The sequence below is a fragment of the Colletotrichum costaricense genome (genome assembly GCF_030867565.1).
Source record: "Colletotrichum costaricense strain IMI 309622 chromosome Unknown Scaffold_7.1, whole genome shotgun sequence".
In the NCBI taxonomy this organism is placed as follows: Eukaryota; Fungi; Ascomycota; class Sordariomycetes; order Glomerellales; family Glomerellaceae; genus Colletotrichum; species Colletotrichum costaricense.
The window spans coordinates 2,657,660-2,672,234 of record NW_026848236.1 but is presented as its reverse complement, the minus strand read 5'-3'; the positions used below and the strand labels follow the sequence as shown (position 1 = coordinate 2,672,234).

Here is a 14,575-nt window from a genome sequence, read left to right as displayed (position 1 = left end):
CCCCCCCCCCCCCCCCCCCCCCCCCCCCCCCCCCCCCCCCCCCCCCCCCCCCCCCCCCCCCCCCCCCCCCCCCCCCCCCCCCCCCCCCCCCCCCCCCCCCCCCCCCCCCCCCCCCCCCCCCCCCCCCACCCCCCCCCCCCCCCCCCCCCCCCCCCCCCCCCCCCCCCCCCGCCTTCCTCTCCGTGGCACCGAATCGGCAGCCGTCCAATACCACCCCAATGGTCCAACCTACCTACCCCTCTATTCCTCCCCCTTTACCGGTCCTCGCCAAGTTGCGAACCGAGTTTCTGGTTAATGAAGCGCCGTTTCTTTCTCGAAGCCTTCTGCAAAGACTAGCTCACCCGGCAGCGGGGGTTTCAACTTTGCAAAGTGTCACTATTGACTAGGACATGCGACCGAGTACGGCACCCCAGGGTCGCATCCGAATGCTTATGCCTGTAGGTAAAACCGACGTCCCTTGCTCATGTCACCCACCAACCGGTCAACGACCCCAAACTCGGTAGCACAGTGTTCATCCGTCGGAATGGCTTCAATTGTACCACATTCCTTCTGCTGTCTTACACAATCACCAAATACGAGAGTGCGACGAGACCAAGTGTTTTAACCTTGCAATTTCATGTATTCATGAACATACTACATTAGACCATGGCCCGTTAAGGGGCTCTTTGAGTCTATATCCGTTCAGGACCCATCCCTGAAAGCGGTATCTGTTGAATTCCTTACTTTTCCCTGAGTCCCAAACCCGCTTGCAAAACGCCGTGGAGATGTGTTGAAAAAAGAACGCCTATGTTGAATTTGCCCGTAACCTTCCCCTGTTTTTCCGGTCATCCCCGCGGGTATTGCCACGTCATTGTCTGTTGAAAAGACTTATCGATCCCACCCAACACCTAAATCACACTCATGTACACCGCATCAACTGCCCAAACTTAGTTGGAGTACTTCTGGCGGAAGTACTTGGCAGCGTTGACCATGTTGACCAGGGCGGCCTTGGTCTCAGCCCACTGGCGGGTCTTCAGACCGCAGTCGGGGTTAATCCAGAGCTGCTCAGGGCGAAGACCGTTGTTAAGCATCTCCTCGATGCGGGCCTTGATCTCCTCCTCTGAGGGAACACGGGGGGAGTGGATGTCGTAGACACCAGGTCCAATGTGGCGGGGGTAGGCCTTGTCCTCGAAGACACGGAGGAGCTTGGCGTCAGACTTGCTGTTCTCGATGGACAGGACATCGGCATCCAGCGCGGCAATGGCGTGGAAGAAGTCCTGGAACTCGGAGTAGCAGAAGTGGGAGTGGATCTGGGTGGAGTCCTCAACACCGGCGGTCGACAGCTTGAAGGAGTCGACGGCCCACTTGAGGTAAGCCTCACGCTCGGAGCCGGTGCGGAGGGGGAGACCCTCACGGAGGGCGGGCTCATCGACCTGGATGACGTAGATGCCAGCGGCCTCAAGGTCGACGACCTCGTCACGGAGGGCCAGAGCAAGCTGCTGGGCCTGGACGGACTGGTGAACGTCGTCACGGGGGAAAGACCAGCGCAAGCAGGTGATGGGGCCAGTAAGCATGCCCTTCATGGGGCGAGCAGAGTTGGCAGCGGCGTACTTGGACTCCTTGACGGTCATGGGCTCGTTGTTGCGGCGAGAGATATCACCAACAACGATGGGGGGACGGACGCAGCGAGAGCCGTAAGACTGGACCCAGGCGTGGGTGGTGAAGACGTAACCGTCCATGCGCTCACCAAAGTACTGAACCATGTCGTTACGCTCGGGCTCACCGTGGACGAGGACGTCCAGGTCAAGCTCGTTCTGGATCTTGATGGTCTCCTCAATCTCCTTCTCGATGAACTTCTCGTACTCCTGGGCAGTGATCTCGCCCTTGGTGAACTTGTTGCGCTGGATACGGATCTCCTTGGTCTGGGGGAAGGAGCCGATGGTGGTGGTGGGGAAGAGGGGAAGCTTCAGGTGCTTGCGCTGAGCCTCAATACGGGTAGGGAACTCAGACTTGCGGTTGTGCATGGCCTGAGTGACCTCAGACTGGCGCTTCTTGACGTTGGGGTCGTTGGTGCGGGCAGAGGTGGCGCGGGACTGGATGTCCTTGGCGTTCTCATCGAGCTTGGCCTGGACAGAGGCAGCATCGGTGATGGCCTTGGCAATGGTGGCAACCTCAGAGGCCTTCTCGGAGGCGAAGGAGAACCAGCGGTAGACCTCCTCGGGGAGCTTCTTCTCGGAGGCGAGAGTGTGGGGGGTGTGGAGGAGGGAGCTGGAGGTGGAGACGATGACACGGTCCTCGCCAACCTTGGCGATGGCCTGCTTGACGGTGTCAATGGCACGCTGGAAGTTGGTCTTCCAGATGTTACGGCCGTCGACGACACCGGCAGAGAAGATCTGCTTGGGGCCGAGCTTCTCGAGGACGGGGCCGAGCTGCTCGGGGTTGCGGACAAGGTCGACGTGGAGGCCGTAGACATTGCTGATGGCGGGGAGAACATCGAAGTTGTGGACGATGTCACCGAAGTAGGTGGCCAGGACAAGGTTGGGGAGGCCAGCACCAACAAGCTGCTCGTAGGCGGGCTTGAAGGCGTCCTTGGACTTCTGGGGAAGGTCGTAGACCAGGATAGGCTCGTCAATCTGGACGGTCTCGGCACCGGCAGCCTTGAGCTGCTTCAGGAGCTCGACGTAGACGGGGACGAGCTTGTCGAGGAGGGAGATGGGGTCAACGGACTGGCCACGGTCGGGCTTGCCGAGGTGGAGGAAGGAGACGGGTCCGAGAAGGACGGGGCGGGTGGTGATGCCAGCGGCCTTGGCCTCGTTGAACTCGCGAACGGGCTTGGGGTCGGAAGCGAGCTTGAAGGTCTGGCCATCCTGAAGGGTAGGCTTAACGTAGTGGTAGTTGGAGTCAAACCACTTGACCATTTCCTGTTGATGGACCCATTAGCACATGGTCCAAGCTTTTTTGGATTTTTTTTCTGTGTCGGTTTTTGCCAACAGCTCAATTGTTTGAGCGGGGGCGGGGGCGGGGCTTACCAGAGAGGGAACGTCGATGCCATCCTTCTGGTGGCCACGGCCCATGGCGAAGTACTCGTCAATGGGCTCGAGCTTGGTCTCGGCATAACGGGGAGGGACAGCCTGTTTGTTTCGTAAGCTTGTGATTCTATGTGGTATTGGTCATGGATGGAGGGGGGAGGGGGGAGGGGGGAGACGTGAGTCACGTACGTTGAAGAGCTGAATGTGGTCGAGGACGTGGTCGTAGTGAGCAAAGTCGTTGCTGGGGATGATGTCGACACCGGCATCCTTCTGGATCTGCCAGTGAGCAAGACGAAGTCTCTTGCCCTCAGCGAGGAGCTCATCGCGGGAGAGCTTGCCGCCCCAGTAGGCCTCGTTGGCCTTCTTGAGGTCACGGTTCACACCCATGCGGGGGAAACCAAGGACCGATGACTGAACCATCTTGAATGCTGTTGCTTGTCTGTGCAAAGTATTCAAATGTGACTGAAATGTGCGTGATGTAAAATTACCTCGCCGACAAGAAGCAAGGTAAGGAAGAAAGAATTTGGAAGACAGGTCGGTTGAGGAGGGGAGGAGGAAGAAGGGAAGAGTGAAACGGATGGGAAGAAGGCGGAGGAGGGGTTGATAGAAGTAGTCGGACGGACAGGCGAGGAGGGTGAGAAAAAAAAAAAAACTCTACCAGGTAGGTGGCCGAGTCGGTCGGTGAATTGGGCAATTGCGTGCGAAGGTACGGCGGAAGATGAGGAGGGGAGCAACAGCACAGCAATGGAAGCTCAGTGGCTGGGGTGACGGGTCCCGGGTCCAGTCAATTGAGAGCGAAGTCGGCTTTGGATCTTCTGTTTCCCTTTGGTTCCCTTTGGGATTTCCCATTTCCCTTTTCCCACCATACGGAGACCTTACGGAGACATAAGGTACACTACGGATACCCTACGACCAGCCATTGACCCGGTGATTTTGTCTCTATCTGCTTGGTTTACGAATTTTCTGCTTATGCCTCTCCCTCGATTTCCTTCCTTCCTAAGTTCCTAAGCTCCTCCCTCCTCTTCCTAGTACGGTCAATGGTGGTATCATGGTCGTTCCTACCTACCCCTCCATTGCGTATGCCTGGTGCTTGCCCAGGAAAGAAAAAAAAATGAGGCGAGAATTCTTTTCCCACCATGGTCCCTTAGCGTTAAGGTGGGGTAGTTTTGGAAGGGAAGGAGGGGTTGTCGCAGATTGCCCTTGAGATACTGCCCTCTGACACGCCCTGAGAATGCGGCGTGGCGTGAAGCTGGAGACTCGATTGGGGAAAGGTCTTTGGACGCATCCACCCAAGCAAGAAACATTTCTGGGCTGCTGATGGCGGGGTACAACAATTGAACAATGTCACTACCCTACCGTGAGCTATCAGTAGCTATCGTTTTTAACTGGGAGTTCCCGGCGGAAACACACGAGCCACCCATTGTTCTCTGTTAGTGCCCCTCAGTTCCACACCTGAGAGGCAACGTACACAGTAAGATGGACCCGAGTTGTCACCGTCACTTTGCGTTGCGTTGAATGATTATCATCTTCTTCTGCCTTCCATTTTGCAAGCTGACGTGCCGTGCCTCCCTCGCTTGTTCACCCACTGCGTCGGTGTGCCTGAGGATAATGGCCCGAATGGTCTAGAATCTGAGACTACTGGCTGTACGTGCCTGTTGATGCATGACACGACAACTCCAACATTGCCTAAGGTAAGGTAGGCGCTTTAGGGCAGGGCAAAAGGCAACTTGAGATTGTCCATGTGCATGACGAGTTTGGCAAATGTGAGAATAGGTAGCAACCCAAAGTCAAAACAACAGACGGGAACCTGCGAGCAAAGGAAACTCAAGAAGGAGGGGCAGACGTTTCCCTATTGGCTGAATCCTACTTGAGTGCGGCAGGAACGCAGGGGACCTGCCTCGATATGGAAGGGCGGTGTGGGAAGTCGGGGAATGCACCTCCAGCCTGCGTGCCTGCCTATCTGTCGTGAGAAGTAGAGAATATTCGTAGGTACGTATAGGAATTCGAGCCTGAGGGAAAGAACGTTTTCTCATCTTCTTACCTTACAAGTAACGCCTTGGGCTTATCGTGCTCGATGCTGCCCGCGGCACGTGCGCGCTCGACGCTTTGCCTCAGGTACGAAAGTAATCCACTCGAGCTTGCCTGGTCCCATTTCTGTCGCTAGCTTCTCTTTTCATTCGCTCAATCCACCGCCTTACTGGAGCCGCCGCACCTTTTTTTTCTTCCCCTTGCTTGAAGCTGCTTGTCGGAGACGTGCTAGGGTGACCTTACTCAAGCGTGTTGAGCTCTGCGCGCTTCAGGAACCTCCGCCTCGGATTCCATGGACATCCTCACCTCACCGTTGTTGACGACCCCTTCTTGACTCTCGCGGCTTCACTAGCTGCGCTGAGTTGTCACCTTGTCTTGCTCTGTTGAGAAACTGATGCAGGTTGCATTCCTGGGTCGTCTGCTTCTGTCAATCAATGTCTCACTCTCACGCGTCAACTGTCTCCCTCGATTGGACGAGCCTTTCCTCCTTCAACTGAGGCCATGACGGCAATTGCAGGTCAAACGTCGAGACCGCCTCGAAGCCGTTCTAGCTCTCGCATTGTTTCTTCTTCCTCGACAACGGTAGCCAATAGTGAATCAGCCGCCACTCGTCACCGCTTCTTATAATGGCCTCCCTCGATGCACCAAGATTCAAGACAGACTATGCCAGTCTGGACCAACAGTCATGTCGCTCGCTTGATAGTCGTAGAAGCAGTTGAAGCTTCCGACATCGACTCTTTCGTGATCACCAACACTGCTCATCCGCTAACATCAGAGCGGCGTGGGGCCTTCACACGGCCGCCATAAACGCATTTTTCGATTCTGGGGCAGTCCGCAATGGCGTGATCGGCGGCAAAAAAAGATCCAGGATCCCGTCAGTCAGTCTGGGACCTCTGGGTGACTGGCACGAATGGCACCGACTGCCAACGGGGTCTACGGCCTGCCTCTACACAGTAGACTCTTTTCACTGGAGCAGGTTGGAGCACACTGGAGTAGGAGACTGGAAGCATGGAGCACGCAGAAAAATCCGCGCAAAACCTTCCCAGCAAACAACCCTGGCTCCCGGTTCTTCCTCTTGTTACGGGTCGGGGTCTCATTCTCGAATCTCGAGTTCTCAAACCCCTACCGCCAACCCCACCTCTCCATACCCGTACATCGGAGCCAGCACGCGCCGATATTGCAGGTTGAGAATGACCGGGCTTTTCAATGGGCACCGCCTCCAACGCTGCCGCCCGGCCCGGCCACAATATGCCCTGTGCTCGACCAAGCAAGCCTCCTTGGCCCCCTTACCAAGGGCAGCGGGCTCAAGGAGACTTTTTAGACTCTTTTTCGCGGGTCGCCTAGCGTCGAATCCGGCCGAGACCCAGTTTCAAGTCTCCGACTCTGCACCTCGTATTATACGGGCCTTCACTTTTTCCATAACCTCTTCCAGACTCTCAACTCCACGACTGAAACCAAACGTCCCATGGTAGCGATATAGGTGCCCGGACCTTAGCATTCCGTCTTTCTCCTCCATGAGCAGCAGGATTTTCCCGCCCGCGTTGCACTGCCTCGACGATCCAAGCAGCATCAGACGGACACTTGGGTCTTGGAATGCAACAACGCGGCGGCGCAGTCATCTTTTGATTCCTCGGGCTTGGAATGCCGTCAATGCCAGCTACGAGAGCTAGTGCTTTAGAGCATTGAAGTGTCCCCCTCCGCAATGACGCTGGCTGGCGATGCCTTCAGCCATGATCACTAGCCAAGTTCAACAGGTTTAGGCAATCGCGATGAGCCTGCCAGAGCGAGTATTCCCCGCGCGACAGTCTGGGATAGTGGGTGGCACCGAAACATGATCCTTCTTGTGGGCTTGTCTAGCTTGTTTACTGGCCACAACTGACAAGGAAAAGACGATTCAAGACGCCTCATGTTTTCATCCGACACAAGACGCTCATCCCAAGACATCAGTTGAACTGCCTTTTTTTGCCGTGCATATAAAAAAAGGACGACGCCACCAAAAATAGGAGATCAAGACACCATCGTTGCACTGTCTGAGGGTAAATTGAGAGATTATCGAGCACCTTGACTTACCAAAAAAATCTCGCCAAACCTTTGATTGCAACTCCGAGCCAGGTGGGAGCAGGAGATCGCCTGCACAGACGAGACAGTTCATGACAGGGCTCGGCGGGAACGTCAAGAACTGCATCCAAGCACGGCACCCCGGTCCTATATCAGCCACGGTTAAGATGCCCCAAGCTTCCGCTACAGCCGTGTCCCACGAGAACACAGCCAACAACCCTGTCGCCTGAGGCAGTTGAGGGAGCACTTCGCGCGGCACGACTCCCACACCAATGCACTCAGTGCGTTTGACAATGACGTTTGAAACCAACACCCCTACCATCCCAAGCAGCATCATCTCGTCTTTGACGTGAATCGCTGCCCCATATCAGCGTTCTGTTAAGCTGAGGATGCAGCAAGAGTCCCAGCAACTCCCGACAAGCCCCAGCAAAGCCCCGGCTGAGCACCAAGCCAGCCACACCCTTATACCCTCCTTTCTGAAACTGGCTTAACATCGATTATCACGTATAAGCTTATTCATACACTGCACTTGGCAGACGACACAGGGGCCATGGTGTTAGGGAAGCTCGTGTGTGACCGTGTAGTTCCCCATATCTGCGGCGCCTCTACCCTGCCAAAGTTGCATCCAGACTTGGAGCAATTGATAATGAAGAGCGTCCTCAGATCCATCTAGGACTAGTTCTGGTGTGCTCTCTCTTTTCTCTTCTCAAGCTCTCTGGGAGAGTGAAAGTAACAAACGAAGTCAACGGCCTTTCATTATTCGTGTGCTCTGGGTTTTCTGGATTCTTCAAATTCTTTAGTACTTTCATCTACTTTACTTTCTCATCCAGAGCTGGCTCTTATACCAAGTGCTGGAACACTATCTTCACAATGGCACCCATGACTAGACCACAGGGCATCTTCCACAGACCATCAGCGTCTAATATGTACGTCTCCTGCAATACGTCAATGTCCCTCAACCTGATCTAATCTTCTCTTTCACAGATCATCACACGAAGATGATAACCTAGCGCGCGTATTCGTCGGTCGAGGCGAGAAGATGAAGGAGTTCCGTATCAACAAGCAGAAGCTCAGCAACGCTGCCCCTTTCTTCGAGGATCAGCTGGACGCTACACCAGCCGGCGTCAAGGTGACGCCGGACCAGACACCAGTGCCGGTATGGTTACCGCAACAAAAGTCGACTATCCGCCTTCCCAACGAATCCGCCTCCATGTTCGAGCTCTTCGTAGTATGGCTGCATCAAAGAGACGGCTTCCGCAGACACCTCGACGAGATGATCACTCTCGTCAGTGATGCCCCTGGCGTACCGTGCCAACGACTTCACTGGGCTCTGGTTCGCCTTCACATCTTCGCTGCTCGGCTCGATCTGCATCACCTGCAAGACCTTGCGATTGATGCCTTGCAAGACATCTACCTCCGCTGCGACTGGGATGTCACACCTCGCTTCGTCCAATACGTTTACGGCCAGTGCGATGCCGAGTCTTCGATGCGAATTCGGAGGTGGACCGTAGCGATGGTGGCCTGGTCCGTTGCTGGAGGTTCGTCGTCGATCGTGAAGGACGATGGCGGGCTCGAAAGGTTTCAGGAAATGTTTGAGCGCTTCCCCGACTTCGCAACCGAGTTCACCTCGCACCTGCGCAAGATGAAGTCGAGCAAGCTGGACACACGCATCAAGAACCCTCAACTGCGCATCCCGGCTAATAAGCTTCGTAACGAAGAGCGCCAGTTCGGTTTCCGGCAATGTTCGTTCCACAGCCATCGGGCTGCCGTCGGCGAGCGTAGATGTCCTCACACCACGGCCAGCAGGGAGCTGGATAACTTTCTACTTGTGCCGTTGGTGATGGAGGTCGCCCCAGAACCAAGCCGTGGCCATTCCCGTCGCGACATGCGGATACCACAACCACCTTTCCGCCGAGAACGGATGCCTTACACCGCGCAGGTGTTTTAGAGGGACTGTGAACATCGCCAACCTCCACGGGTGGAGGGTGCCCGTCTAGTTCGGCGGAAAACCAAACTCATCAAAGACACACACCAAAATTCTAATTCTTCAACTCGTCATTCGAAATCACCTCTTCCTCTTCACAAGTCCTCGGACTCGGTCCTTCTAGGGACCGGGCATCCATGAGCCATGAAGACCCCAAAGCCGTCTTTCGGCTTCGATGCCTGGCGGAAAGCGACGCGACTGCGTCCCGCGTCGGCAAGCTCGAAAACGAAACTACCGCTGCCGTCGCACTGGCCGAGGTCGATGGACTGCGTTCCAGGCTTGACCAGGACGGTGCCCAGAAGATTCTGCTTCTGTCGTACGGAATCGTCCCCTTCGTAGCTGGGGACGCGGAAGACGCGCATCGTGGTGGCGCCCTCGCGCTGGATCAGCTCCCAGCTCTCCGAGTCCTCGGGCATGGTGAAGAGGAGGCGGCACTCTGTCGATTCCTGTTGTCCCTGGACGCCGCCAAAGGTGACGAGTTGTGCGACTCTGTTCGCCTTGTTTCCTATAAAAGAGAACCGTTTGAGTACATTCATTCATTCATTCAGAATCTCCTTTGTCAGGGAAACTATACACCAGAGAGGCATAGTTGCCAACCCAAAAAAGACAAGAAATTTCAAAAAAGCACCAAAAAAAGAAGAAGTCCTACCTGACGCGTCAATATCTTGGTTGACGTAGAAAAAGGCGGACGGATCCTCCTGTTCGAAGGGTTGATCTTGCAAAAGCCAGGTCAAGGAGGTCGGGGCATCGACGCGCGCGCAATCCGTCATTGCGTCGTGTTGTTGCTGTTTGCCGAAGAAGCTCGCTCTGCCGAACGTGGTTCCGGAGAGCGAGAGGACAAGCATGGAGACGATGATGCTGGGACGAGCCATATTTTTTTGAATGTACATATTCAACTACCCAGTAGGGGGGGATGAATATCCTAGATTACTTTTTTCCAAATAAAAAGAAGACACTAGATGTCTTTCTGCTGGACTTTTTTCTTTCTCTCGATTCCCTATTTTAAGCTGTGACTGTTTCCGACGAGCCGGTAATAAAAAGTTAAGCCGGTGTACCGAGTAGGTGAGAGTGTGTCGGTTGGTTGGATGATCGGCGGTGATCTGAGGAAGGGATCCAGGTTATACGTGGAGGTGGGATGTAAGTCGAGTACACACTATCCGAGCACCAGTGGAAACACACCCGTCGTCGTCGTTATGTCGTGTTATGGAAGGGAGCACAAGAGCAGTTCAAGAGGATGACGAGAAGGATAAGAATAAAGCCGAGATTCAGGTTCAAGAGGACGGGAGGAAGGGGAAGGAGGGGAACGGGTGGTGCGGTCTGACACGATATTATACTCTGGACGTACCCAATCCCGACTTTGACTTTTGTGCTCTGATCTGGGTTAGGTACCATGTAGGCAGCCGGGCGTTCTTGGTGGTGGTGGTGGTGGTGGTGGTGGTGTGGTACAGGGGTTAGGTAGAAAGGGAAGCTTTTTGGTGCTGCTCAGAACCCTCTGGTTGCAAAAAAGCTTGGTCTCGCTCTTGTTTTTCTGCTTGTCCGGGTCATCAGACCTCTGAGGTACGAAGTACTCCGTACACACTGGACTCTACGGTGTTTAAAGTGTCCAAGTTAGCGAGGTATTATACGTTTCTCTTCCCCCTTCCCCCCCCCCCATTCCCGAGCGGGCTTGTGACACCCGGGTCTGGCGCCGCTTTGGGCTTCTCTTTGGTTTGCGTTTTGGTGCTTTCCCCCGCGACGGCGCTGACGCTGGTAGAGCGAGTTTTAGCGACTTTGCTTTCGATTGTGTTTCTATCTCTTGTATCCGCATGTCTGTCTCCTTTGCTGTGTATCCCCTGTATTGGTTCCCGTACCTCCCAGGCGCAAGCTCAGGTTCCACCGTCCGTCATCAGCATCCCTTGCAGTTTCCCCCCTTCCTAACCCCCGATGACCCCCCTCCTTCCTTATTTTCTTTCTGTAAGGTACGTAAGGGGCGATGATGCAGATGATGATGGGATTACTGAATACCTAGTGAATTCCCCCCGTTCCCGGAACATGTGTGTTCGATATCCCTTACCTAAGTAGGAAAGAAACGAACGAGGCGTGGTTCGGTTCGTGCCACGGAGGGGAGGGGGCATGGGGCAAAGAGCCAAGGGGAAAAAGTGACATTGGACTGACCTTATTGCGGTACAATGTCAGAATGTTAAGGCCCGGCGAGCAAGGGGGTGCCCGGGGGAGTCGGGGGACGGAGAGGCGCGGGTGCACAGCTTTTTAGGCAGACGACACTTTTTTGTTTTAGTGCGGTGTAAGGCAGACCTTTGGATCGAGAGGTATTACCTAGGTATTAGCCCGCGATTGTTACCTGCCGGGATTGGAGCTGTACGGATAGAGTGGTTTCTTCGGATTCACACCCAGCTTGCTCGGTGCTGGCCGTTTCCAGTTTCTTGTTCTCAATTTCCTCTTTAGGACAAGGTTTTTTGGCTCGTTCGGACCACGGGTTGTGTCAAGTTCGTGGAAGGTTCGTGGTATTACTGCCAGTGTTTGGTTTGGTTTTGGTTTTGGTTTTACACCGGTGGGACTATGAAATGTCTCTGACAGACATTGGACGACTTTGTATTCGATACAGGAACTCGAATACATATTGGTCGTCGTACCGGAAGAGATAAATCTGTCGACGGATGCGGTGGTGCATTTATGGGTACCTTGAATCACCCCCGGATGAATGCTACATTATCAGGCAAGGGATGACCAAAAAGCTAGGCTGACTGACGATCGAAGGAGAAAGCAGCACGAGAGGAACACAGGAATTAGGAAGACGCAGAGAGAGGCTCAGCCCTGGAGCCATTCCGAGCCAAGAAAATCGTCTTCTTGTTCCTTTTGCGCAGCGAAAGCTCCAGGGCCCCCCATCAGCCCCTAATCCCAGCTTCGACGCGTGCAGACAAGGGCAGAGCCTGAATTTGAATTAAGGTGCCAAATTAGGGTAGCTCGTGGGATATCTTTTCTTGGGGAGAGAGTCTTGGCTTTCGGCGGATCAATACCGTCATGACGGATCCTACCCGTCCTCCCTGCCCCTACGTTCGTTTCCCTTTTGTGTTTCCCTCGGGACTGGGTGACTGTCAGCGCAGGGTTCTGGCTTGCATGCGCGGACGGCGCACTTACACGCGCGCGCCGGGCTGCGCGCACGCGACAGACCCGAGCTGTAGGTTGGATGAACCCACACGTCTTCCCATCCTCCTGGGGTCGGGGATCTTGGGTACGCCCATCCTCTTAAGCACTCGACAAGGGCTACAGACGTGTTGATGCATGAACCATTTACAACAAATCTATCGGGGGAAGTTTCACAGCGTCAATTGAATTATCAAGACTAGAAGACGCATCGCAATGTCTCGCAGATCAGTCGGCTCCTCACGCAGTAAGCACTTTGACGAACGGAGAAGATGCGCTTGCGCCAGTCCCCTGTCTCCGTCGGCCGTCTGCGTACATTGACCCGCAGGGCCCTTCACGTCTCTCCTCTCTCATCCCCCATCGTCCTCCGCCGGCGCAGAGGCTTTCCGTCCGGACGAAGATAGGACCGCCCAAGTTGGGACCTTACGTCGCGTGCCGTATGGATTCACCTTATTCTGCGAAATTGCCTGGATCTGAACGGACGCTGGTTCGCTTGCAAACGCAGAGTCCCCTTACCTAGCTGAAAAGGCCCTAGTATCCATCCGTAGAAAGAGGTCTTCCCCAACTTTTTTGGGAGGCCTTTTTGGGGCATTGGGAAATGAGCTTTTCGTTGGCCTTATGGGGCTAGACGGTGGGCATTTCTCAGTGGTAAATACGAGCATAGCGTACGAAAGTAGGGACGATCTTTCTTATTCACTTCTTTAGCCCTTGGAGTTAGGGTAGTTTATGCGGGATGGCGGATTCCTTCATTCCATGTCAGAGTGGACAGGCAGAGAGAGTTGTGGGAATCCCGAGCTAAAATAGCACGGAGATCATTTTATTTTCGTATTCCCTGGACCTGAAGCCCCCCCGTCTCTCTTCCGGCCCATGTCCCAATTATGCCCCTTGTCTGAAGGCGGGTATTCTTAAGAATTGTGTTGTGTCCAACAGGTCGTGAGATTTTGGGTACAAGAATGTTTGACACCGCGATGTTTACGACGGGATATCTTGGAGGCTAGGTTACCTCATCGGCCAGCATTCTATGGAACCAGCGCATGCGCAAGTGCTAGGGAGCGTTTGCGCCTGAGTGGTTCGGAATGTCAGCCCCGCCAGTCTAACGTCCTGTTTTAAAGCGCAACTCTTCCATTCCGGAGTAGGCCTCGGATAATGCAAGTCTTTGGATTGGATGAAGGAAGAGCAAGTAGCAGACAGGCCAGACAGATGCGTGACGGAACATAGTCTCGGAACGCCAATGACATCTTTCTCTTCGCCCGACTGCTGCGCCGAGCCGCGACTCGAACCAAACCCAGGGAGACCGTCAGGTAGCAACAGTGGATCGGAAGAGAGACAAAGTCCATTGTTACCGGTATGAACACACTGCATACCTAGTCACCGGCCGATATGTCCGTCTTCCGTTCCCCAATCCTCTGCCTCCTGGCGTGGTCCACGCCGCCGCCGTCAGCAGCACCAAAGCCGGGCGTACCACTTGGGGACAACGTTGCTGGGCCTCTCCGGTGGCATCCGGGGAGTGGAGTCAAGAAAAGGACTTGAGCATGGAAAGTGTGAATTGGAGAAGCGGCGCAGTCTCTTGCAAGAGACCCGTTTGGCTGCGGCCGGGACATTGTGACGCTGGCACCGATCGAGAGAGACAGACGGCATGTAAACCCGCCCGACGAAAGCATCTTTGGGGATCCAATAAGCAATGCAGTGATCTGCCCTGTCAGAATTTAGCGAGAAGAGTAGAAATCATGCAGCTCTCAGTTAGTCTCACGTGCGGCTAGTTGGCTAGGTACATCAAACCATGACACTAAAGCTCTGCAGATCTCGACATCATGTGCTAATGCAAAGTCTGGGGAAAGAGGAAGAGCTCTAGCGCGCTCTCTGACCATCTCTCAAGACCAGGCAGCACGTAATAATCACATCCTTGACTTGATCATGGCGGCCAAGTGACCAGATGGACAGATCGAGCAAACACAACTTGAGCAACTGGGGCCAAAAAAAAGAAAGCCATGCTCTGAGAAACGCATACCATCGCTCATTTGCACATTTCACGAGCGAGGATCGAGTCCGTCGCCGGTGCGTGTGAGCTAGCGCCCAAGACGGTGCGTTTCTTCTTGTTCCCCCGGAGCTGCCAATGCCAGCCTGGCGGACCTGTCGGTCTCGAAGCTTAAAAGCCTATGAGAGGGGGAGGAACCCTATCACCGACGCCATTTCCCATTGTAGACGTTTAACAGGCGTGTTTGGACCCGCGCGCGCGCGGGGGGCACTGCAGATAGATACCTTGGAGCTCTTAAAAGGAGTAGCAAAATGTCGGAGGGTACTTGGGCCATCAGGACCATTTGGGACCCGAGCCTCGGACGCCGGGGCGCTCGCATAG

The 14,575-nt window shown here is 54.8% G+C and overlaps 5 protein-coding genes across 5 annotated transcripts; 2 read left to right on the top strand and 3 right to left on the bottom strand.

Annotated features, from left to right (window-relative positions):
* Positions 1-926: 926 nt before the first annotated feature.
* Positions 927-3,428, bottom strand: CCOS01_08024 (5-methyltetrahydropteroyltriglutamate-homocysteine S-methyltransferase; the record flags this gene model as incomplete). The annotated part of the gene is made up of 3 exons (XM_060456186.1): positions 927-2,900; positions 3,009-3,110; positions 3,198-3,428. The coding sequence occupies 3 exons, from the start codon at positions 3,426-3,428 to the stop codon at positions 927-929; spliced, it is 2,307 nt and encodes a 768-aa protein (XP_060314078.1).
* A 2,518-nt stretch (positions 3,429-5,946) lies between these two features.
* CCOS01_08023 (uncharacterized protein) lies at positions 5,947-6,357 on the top strand (the record flags this gene model as incomplete). The annotated part of the gene is made up of 1 exon (XM_060456185.1): positions 5,947-6,357. One exon carries the CDS (start codon positions 5,947-5,949, stop codon positions 6,355-6,357), a length of 411 nt encoding a protein of 136 aa, XP_060314077.1.
* Positions 6,358-7,964: 1,607 nt separating this feature from the next.
* Positions 7,965-9,042, top strand: CCOS01_08022 (uncharacterized protein; the record flags this gene model as incomplete). The annotated part of the gene is made up of 2 exons (XM_060456184.1): positions 7,965-8,020; positions 8,079-9,042. 2 exons carry the CDS (start codon positions 7,965-7,967, stop codon positions 9,040-9,042), a joined length of 1,020 nt encoding a protein of 339 aa, XP_060314076.1.
* A 131-nt stretch (positions 9,043-9,173) lies between these two features.
* Positions 9,174-9,950, bottom strand: CCOS01_08021 (uncharacterized protein; the record flags this gene model as incomplete). The annotated part of the gene is made up of 2 exons (XM_060456183.1): positions 9,174-9,583; positions 9,728-9,950. The coding sequence occupies 2 exons, from the start codon at positions 9,948-9,950 to the stop codon at positions 9,174-9,176; spliced, it is 633 nt and encodes a 210-aa protein (XP_060314075.1).
* Positions 9,951-11,249: 1,299 nt separating this feature from the next.
* Positions 11,250-11,694, bottom strand: CCOS01_08020 (uncharacterized protein; the record flags this gene model as incomplete). The annotated part of the gene is made up of 2 exons (XM_060456182.1): positions 11,250-11,370; positions 11,438-11,694. 2 exons carry the CDS (start codon positions 11,692-11,694, stop codon positions 11,250-11,252), a joined length of 378 nt encoding a protein of 125 aa, XP_060314074.1.
* Positions 11,695-14,575: the final 2,881 nt, after the last annotated feature.